Raw genomic sequence first — 9211 nt, forward strand, 5'->3', positions numbered from 1 at the left:
TATGAAGAAACATTCTTACAGTGACATTAATAACACTTCATCAGATCGAGACTCTTCTCTCCACACACACACACTCAGTCACACTGATCTGACACGGACTTCACAGCTGAATCGGACTTCTGCTCGTCTCATGTTTGAATCATTGATTTTCTTGTTTAATGGTGAAGCTGCTTATAAAGCATATCGGAATAAAGCTGAATTGACTGTTCAACGCTATATTATAATCTAATCATTAGTGAATGACAGGATTGGTCAGAGTTATTCAGAGTCATTTGCATGAGCTATGTGTGAAATGTTAGACGTTCTCACTTTCGGTTCACAGAAGCTGTGAAACAGGATCTGCTCGCTTCTCGTTCCCTAAAGCTCGAGCTCAGCGGAGGCCGGCTCATCTTACCCCAGGACCCCGAGGCCCCGGAGTTGCAGAACTCATTTCTATGGAAGCAAACGTGCATAAAGCCCTGTTGTTTATTTACATGTTTACAAGGCGAAGCATAATCACATGATGCACACACCAAACGTTCTTTCCAGTTGTTTTATTATAAAAAAATAAATCTGAAAATGCTTTGTCTTTGTCATATTCTGGCTCGCGAAGAGCCCAATCGCGTGGCGTGAGCAGGCGCCGGCACAGAGCCGAGTCGGGCCGGAGTTCAGCCGGAGTTTAGCCGGAGTCACTTGTGCGCGTCAGTGTCCAGGGGGCGGCTCAGTTTGCCCCGTTCTCCTCACCGCATCAGGAACGCCAGGCCGGCGCCGATGCCCGCGCAGCCCACGACCGCCATCAGTGTGTTACGGACCATCGCCTCCACGTCCTCCTCGCGGAAGAACTCCACAAACCCTTCCTGGAGAGAGAGAGAGAACACACACATGAGCAGAAGACACTAACACCAGATCTGATACCTGAGCTCAGCTTCACTTCTGCTGAATGAACTCTGTGCGTGTGTGAAACACATGAGTGGAAAACACACTTAACACCGGTTCTGATACTTGAGCTCAGCTTAACTTTTGCTCAATGAACTCAGACCTTCACACGTGTGTGTGTGTGTGTGTGTGTGTGCGTGTGTGTGTACACAACTATCTCTGTGAGGACCAGTTTGAGTGTTAGACCACTGGAGTAAGGACAGAGAGTAACGAGGACATGTTGGCCGGTCCTCAGTCTCTGAGAGCCTTTAAAGGCCTGTTTGAGGGTCAAGACTTGGTTTTAGGGATAAGGTTATAGTGAGGTTAAGGGTCGGTTTAGGCACCTAGTTGTGATGGGTAAGGTTAGGGTAAGCGGCTAGAGACTGCATTGTGTCAATGAATGTTGCTCACTCAGTTGTCCTGGGTCTCATTGTCCACACTACCCATCCTGAACTGTGTGAGATTAGACTAAGTGTCCCAGAGTATAGTGTGTGTCCCAGAGTATAGTGTGTTGAAGAGTGTGTCGAAGTGTGTGTCCCAGAGTATAGTGTTGAAGAGAGTGTGTGCCAGAGTATAGTACGTTGAAGAGTGCGCGTGCCAGAGTATAGTGCGTTGAAGAGTGCGCATGCCAGAGTATAGTGTTGAAGAGTGTGTGCCAGAGTATAGTGTGTTGAAGAGTGTGCGTGCCAGAGTATAGTGCGTTGAAGAGTGCGCGTGCCAGAGTATAGTGCGTTGAAGAGTGTGTGCCAGAGTATAGTGTGTTGGAGTGTGTTTGCGCCACAGTATAGTGTTGAAGAGTGTGTGCCAGAGTATAGTGTGTTGGAGTGTGTGTGCGCCACAGTATAGTGTTGAAGAGTGCGCGTGCCAGAGTATAGTACGTTGAAGAGTGCGCGTGCCAGAGTATAGTGTTGAAGAGTGTGTGCCAGAGTATAGTGTTGAAGAGTGTGTGCCAGAGTATAGTGTGTTGGAGTGTGTGTGCGCCACAGTATAGTGTTGAAGAGTGCGCGTGCCAGAGTATAGTACGTTGAAGAGTGTGCATGCCAGAGTATAGTGTTGAAGAGTGTGTGCCAGAGTATAGTGTTGAAGAGTGTGTGCCAGAGTATAGTACGTTGAAGAGTGCGCGTGCCAGAGTATAGTACGTTGAAGAGTGCGCGTGCCAGAGTATAGTACGTTGAAGAGTGCGCATGCCAGAGTATAGTGTTGAAGAGTGTGTGCCAGAGTATAGTGTTGAAGAGTGCGCGTGCCAGAGTATAGTGCGTTGAAGAGTGCGCGTGCCAGAGTATAGTGCGTTGAAGAGTGCGCGTGCCAGAGTATAGTGCGTTGAAGAGTGCGCATGCCAGAGTATAGTGTGTTGGAGTGTGTGCGCCACAGTATAGTGTTGAAGAGTGTGTGCGCCAGAGTATAGTGTTGAAGAGTGTGTGTGCAGAGTATAGTGTGTTGAAGAGTGTGTCCCAAGCTGTTGTGATATACACATTAGTGATATTTGGATATATTGCATAGCTCTGACTCACCCAGCCGTTGTTTTTCCGCATCCAGTGGTGCTGTTCTGAGATCAGGTATGAGGAGATCTGCTGTGCCACGGCCTCCACACACTCCTCGCGCCGGCACTCCTTCAGGCGAGAACACACCACGGCCCCGAACGCCACCAGGCTCGTGATGCGGCCCCAGTTCGTGCTGCCGTCGCTGAACATGTTCTTCGCTATTGAGCCGATGAAGTCCATCGTGTCCTTCTCAGAGTCCATGTGGAGACGCTGCAACATCCCTGAGGAGACAGAGCAGAGTCAGCTACTGATCCCAGATCAGATCATACAACATCCCTGAGGAGACAGCAGAGTCAACTACTGATCCCAGATCAGATCATATACACACACAGTACTGAGACAGACCAGTGTCAAGGCAAGTTTATTTATATAGCACATTTCATAGACAATGGTAAGTCAAAGTGCTTTACATAGAAGAAATTAAAATAATCAAAAGAAATAAGATTAGGCCTAATTAAAACAGTTTAGAATATAAAAATAAAGTGATAATGTAATCAGCGGCACAGTGCTCATTCAGTAAGTGCACAGCTAACAGAAGTGTTCTGAGTCTGGATGTGAATGTGACTGTAGGAGCACATCTGATCTCTTCTGGAAGCTGGTTCCAGCATAATTGCTAAAGCGGACTCGCCATGCTTAGAGTGAACCCTTGGTGTTTCTGATATGATCCTAATGATCTGAGTGATCTGCTGGGTTTATATTCAGTGAGCATATCTGCAATGTATTGAGGTCCTAGGCCATTGAATGATTTATATACCAGTAATAATACTTTAAAATCAATCCTAAATGTAACTGGGAGCCAGTGTAAAGACCTGAGGACTGATGTGTTCATATGTTCTGGTTCTGCTCAGCGTTCTGTATGAGCTGCAACTGTCTTATGGTCTTTTTGGGAAGGCCAGTGAGGAGTCCATTACAATAATCCACCCTGCTGGTGATGAAAGCATGCACAAGTTTCTCTAAGTCTTGTCTGGAAACAAAGCATCTAATTCTTGCAATATTTTTCAGATGATAGTATGCTGATTTAGTTATTGCTTTGACATGACTACTGAAACTAAGGTCTGACTCTAGTGTCACACCAAGATTCCTGACTTGATGTTTAGTTGTTTGACCCCTAGAGTGAAGGTATGCGTTCACCTTGAGAACTTCATCTTTGTTTCCAAACGCAATAACTTCAGTTTTGTCTTTGTTTAACTGGAGAAAGTTTTAGCACATCCAACTGTTGACTTCATCAATGCATCGGCACAGGGAGTCAAACACTGAACCCAGATCAGATCATATATACACTACTGAGACAAACCAGTGTCAACAACTGAACTCAGATCATAGGAACTGAACATGACGCATGAATCTCTACTCAATGCAGTTCTGATGTAATGTAATGTTTATTGCACTATTGCATATGCCATGATGCTGATAAAGGATACTTTATTTCCCTTTAAAAAAAAAAATACAAAGATGCCGTTCAAATCATAAGTAATCTAATTTTTAAAAAGGAATCTAAAAGTAATCAGAATACATTACCTACAATGTCATAGATTACATTCCTATATACGGTTTCAGTCACGTCATTTGCAATCAGAAATAGATAAATTTGCATACACAAGTTGGCGATTATTCGGTTGTTAAGTCGTGACGTAACCAATACTCTTTCCGGGTCCAAAGTCCAGGTCCTCTCTACCTACCTACCGCTTTCGCTGGTGTTTTGGTTATTATTGAGTGTTTTTACAATGCCGCAGTGCTGTGTCCCGTGCTAACTCACTTCAACCTCGTAAATCTTCTTTTTCATTGAGGACTCTACCCTTAATTATGCCACCTGAGTGATGAGCTACACTAACCACTCTGTTGGTGTTAAAGGAATTTAAACCCTTTTTGACCGCCAAGGGTGCCTCACTAAGAAGGACGTGATCGTAAATAAATTTACAGGTTCCACCGTTGTTATTTCTGGACCGCTTGGGACCCAAAACGTCACGCGTGACGTCAGACTTAACAATCGGATACCAAAATTCTCTCTAATTCCGCTGGCCCCGCCCCCTTTTGACTGACAGCACATAACCGGCTCCGGCCATTGGCTGCACTAAACTGCAGAGTTCACCTAATATCTCGCGCTGATATCATTTTTATTAGCAATGCGTTAAAATTGTTCCACTCTGCGCTTCTGAAGTGGTGTGTCAGTGTTTCTGAAAGCCTCCTCCCCCACACAGGCCCACACTGAGCCGAAGATAAGCGGAACTCCGGCAGTTCCGAGAAGCGCGCTGACGAACTCTGCGGTTCACCAGATAAAGCCCTACCGAGAAACCCCCGCCGAGGAACAGAAACCTCTACTTACGAGCACACAACTAGAAATATGAGTACAAAATGAAACTTAAAAAAAAAAAGACTTAAGTGACTACTTGAATCACTATCAGAAACGACACAAATAAACTGAATATAAGTAAAATTATAGCTTATTATAATTAGTCTATAAACTCACATCACGCGACTAGTTTACTCTGAAATCAGACATCTTAGCTTATTTTGGAGTATTAATGTATATTGTATTCTACTAATGAGTTGATCTATGCTTGGATTTAGTGCTTTAAATATTAAATTAAAAAAAGAAAGTCAAACAGCCGCACCGGGAGCGCGCATGCGCGCGTCTTACCTTTGTATACGATCTGGTGCTTCTCGAGAATCTCCCCAACGACGCGCCTCAGTGTCGGCAGCGCGCGGTTATGGTTCTGTTCCGGTGAACACATTCCCGTGTGTGTGCGATAGAAGACCAGCAGGAGCTGTCGGGTATCACGGTCCAGTTCTGCGGAACCGAGCTCGTCTGAGTCCGGAGTGGACGGGAGAGAGCCGTCGGTCGCGGACACGAAGCGCCCGTCCAACTGGAGGCCCTTCAGCCCGTTCGTTCCCGGTCTCACCGGCTTTATCGCGGAGTCCATCTCATCCGCGCACCCGTCCAGCTCGTCCTCGGTGTGCGTCTTCAGCGAGGGCACGAGCGTCGTGTGCGCGCCCTGTGCTAAAAAACTAATCGCGGCCGTTCGCCTGATTCCTAAAGTCAGAGTCATAATTACGCTTACAAACAGAAAAAAGGTGACAGATAAAACTTGAATACGTCCTGAACGATTAAGATCGAAGCTTATATTTTGTTTTAAATGATGAAGGTTAAAGCGCGAACGCGACGGTTATAGTGCTCGTGATGGTCGACACTCTTGTGCGAGTGAAGCGGAAGTTGGTGGAACAAGGATGGGTTTTATATTGTCTGCGTCATGACGTGTTCTTTTGCGTAATTTCCTTAACCCCGCCCCTAATATCCATATATGGCCTTTCCTCTCTAGCACTTCCTAGGAATTTCTCAATGTTCTTACCGAATATGTAGAACTGGCTGAACGGAATGTTTCAGAAAGGTTTTATAAACCACATTGTATTCGAAATGTTGTTGGATGACGGTGAATATATGAAGAGTTCAGATGCAAAAGCCTCTAAGTGCCATCTGAAATTTTCTTCAAGAATGATCATTTTTATCAAGCTTGTATATTTAAGTTCAGTAATTTCATTTAAATGGCAATGAAAATGTCCTATTAATTGTCTTTTAAGTGAAATTACTGAACTTAAATATACAAGCTTGATAAAAATGATCATTCTAGAAGAAAATTTCAGATGACACTTAGAGGCTTTTGCATCTGAACTCTTCATATATAAAACAATTTTTTAAATTATTATTAATTTAATGTTGATTCTGGGTGAATTCTTTATATAATTTCAGCTCAGATTAGTGAAATACAGGCCTAATGCAAAGTAACTCAGGAGGAGCTCGAGCTGTGAGGTAGAGAAATCAGTCAGTGTGTAAAGCTGAACCTGACACTAGTGACCCTTTACCCTGTGACTCACACTGAGCCAGCTTTACACTCAACACTACACACACACTCCATACACACACTACTAGACATTGCATTTGGAGTTTTCATATTATGTATATCATATTTAATAGATATGATTACTTTCTGTCAAGTATTTTCGATATAAAAGCTCAGTGTTGCTGTCACTATAGAGACCTCTGGTGGATATTGGCCTTCTATGATTATATATGACAATAGACTTTTAAGTATGTGTTTGAATTATTGATATTCATGTGAGCAAAGCACTCAGAGCACAGTCTACCTTTAAAAACTACCATAAAATTCTTCACTCCAATATTTTACACACATAGCTTACATTTTACACAAGTTTTTCAGCATTCTGAAATGATTTGATATTAGTGGAACATTTTACTCTCTCATACTCTACTATAAAGCATACTCTCTGATATCACTACACTACATATCATTACACTTTTTTATGTTCTTTGTTTAGCTAAAAAAATAATTTTAATCTTTTTATGCTCTTAAATGATTGTACACTTTTATATGTATTTATCTGTCATGCAAAACAAAATGTTATTTTAACTTTAAATTATTTTTGCATCATGGTAATGTTTATTGCACCTTTAATTTTTGCAGATTTAATCAAAAACACGTATTATCGCAATTCATTATTATTATTATATTTTATAATCTAATCGTCATGAAAATAATGCCACAATGCTGAAAACAAACCCACAATCCTCCACAACAGTGTAATTATACATCACAGTAACAGTACAACATCAGCCAGTGACAGAAACACTTAAACATCTCTTTTCCCCTCCAGAAGATATGATGTTATTAATGTGCATGAGAAGTCTGGGGTTTATTAGTTCAGTCTGAGGTAAAGACAGTCAAACTACTGCATAAAACACAACAGATACAGTTTTATTTATATTTATACAGGATTCTTTGATGAATAGAAAGTTCAAAATAATGGCGTTTATTTGAAATAGAATCTTGTGTAACATTATAAATGTCTTTACTGTCACTTTTGATAAATTTTATGCGTCTTTAATGAATAATGCGTCTCTTTTAAATCTTACTGACCCCAAACATTGAGTGCTAGTGTGCCGTTGCTCAGCGATACCTCGTGTCAGGCCTATAAAACACCAGTTACTCCTCGACTGGACTGGTTTGGGACGCGCCCTGCTGGTTTCGTCAGCTCTCTCTCTCTCTCTCTCTCTGCCCAACCCTAGTGAATCTCCCATTAGATCTGATCTGCATCTTCAGTGTCTGGATCTTCTCTAGAGGTTTAGATCCCTCAACTACCCCTGAGAATAAACGCTATGACTCGTCTCAGTGTGTGTTTGTGTGTGTGTGTGTGTGTGTGTGTGTGTGTGTGTTTATCCGGCCAGTTTGCTGGCGAGAGCGCTGGGTTTCCTCTGAGGAAGATCCTGTGGTTTGGGAATATGGTCTCCGGTCACCAGCTTCTCTTCAGGGCCGGTTGCCAGCACGACTTTGCTCTTCATCTTGGCTTTTGCCATGTTATAATCGCCCGAGTCAAAGTACTTTTGCTGCAAGAGGAGAGATTTACACGCATTTAGATCATAGTTCACTCAAACATGAAAATGATCCCTTGATTTACTGTTGGCTCTACTCACTCCTTTCTGTAGCCTCTTCATCAGAAAGCCAGAACCGCCTGCTTTTTGTCCCAGAGTTGAATATTTTGCCTTGAGTTTTGCCTCTTCGGACAGGATTGGGTTACAGATCTTTTCCGGAGAATCCTGCAAATACACATTTTTTAGACATTTCATTATATTTATTTGATATTTTACAGTTAATATCGCTTTAAAATTACGATATTTTCCTATGAAGCTGATTTGAAACAATCTATGTTGCTAAAAGCGCTATATAAATGAAGGTGACTTGACTTGACAATAAAGCGCCATATGAATATGAATAAATGTGATTTGACTATTTTAATGAATCAGTTCCGTAAAGTTATCACAGCTAGATATTTAATTATAACTATTTATAGACAAAAATAATTATCTCTTGATACAAGCAAAAAGTGTTCACATTTGACAAGCGGAGAATGTCTGCACCAACAAAATGACAACAAACACCGACCAATAGGAGTCTACTATCTATGTGACTGATGGACTGATCGACCAATCAGAGCGAGGATATGCTCGCAGAGTGGGCGTGACCTCGCCGTTAAATCACAATTTCTTTTTATTCCTGTCTTAACAACAGTAAATACCAGTTAAAGTCATGAACTGGTTTTAAAATGACTGGTTATTAGTGTTTGTGTTGTTTCATTGATTGATCGCACTGGCGGTACCTGCTTCTCTTCGGACTCCAGCTGCAGAGAGTCCGTGTCATGATTCTCTGACATGATTCCCCGCGACAGAAACACTGGTAATAAAAATGGTCTTTCGTCAATAACTAATACAAATATACTAATAATGTTAGTCAAAGAGCAGCAGGCGCGATAAATACTGCAATATATTTAGCCTTAAAGCCAAAATGGCGAATGACACGTCTGAGTGACGTAATCAGCATGGGCGGGATCAGGGTGAAAGTGGCCAATGAGAGCGCGACGTGATGATTACGTAGAGCACATAGCAAATTATTTTGCATTTTATTTACATATATCTGTATCCCTTTTCTACCCACCATTAATGTACTGTAAGATGTATAACATATACTGTCATTTATCTCATGATTACAGCCCTATCTCTTGAAAGCAGAATGAGTTCAGATGCAGTGAATGTGACCGCCGCGTGATGGCGCTGTTGGAGAGTTTGTCATTTTTTACTCAAAACCTTCTTTTAGACAGTTTATGCTTAAAACATACATAATGCTTATAATGCTTGTACTGTACATACAACATACATTTATCAAAATCCCCAAATGTAATTAAAAAAATTGAATGCATACAGCAATATG

General features: G+C 42.0%; 2 protein-coding genes across 2 annotated transcripts; both read right to left on the reverse strand.

Moving 5' to 3' along the window:
• Window positions 1-518: 518 nt before the first annotated feature.
• mcl1a (MCL1 apoptosis regulator, BCL2 family member a) lies at window positions 519-5655 on the reverse strand. The gene is made up of 3 exons (XM_082186543.1): window positions 5074-5655; window positions 2406-2656; window positions 519-836 (listed from the first exon to the last, which is right to left on the reverse strand). Exons 1-3 carry the CDS (start codon window positions 5480-5482, stop codon window positions 720-722), a joined length of 777 nt encoding a protein of 258 aa, XP_082042669.1. The 5' UTR covers window positions 5483-5655; the 3' UTR covers window positions 519-719.
• Window positions 5656-7183: 1528 nt separating this feature from the next.
• Window positions 7184-8816, reverse strand: ensaa (endosulfine alpha a). Its single transcript, XM_082186670.1, has 3 exons — window positions 8604-8816; window positions 7921-8043; window positions 7184-7833 (listed from the first exon to the last, which is right to left on the reverse strand). The coding sequence occupies exons 1-3, from the start codon at window positions 8655-8657 to the stop codon at window positions 7663-7665; spliced, it is 348 nt and encodes a 115-aa protein (XP_082042796.1). The 5' UTR covers window positions 8658-8816; the 3' UTR covers window positions 7184-7662.
• Window positions 8817-9211: the final 395 nt, after the last annotated feature.

Source organism: Leuciscus leuciscus (assembly GCF_965113295.1).
Source record: "Leuciscus leuciscus genome assembly, chromosome: 12".
Taxonomy (NCBI): domain Eukaryota; kingdom Metazoa; phylum Chordata; class Actinopteri; order Cypriniformes; family Leuciscidae; genus Leuciscus; species Leuciscus leuciscus.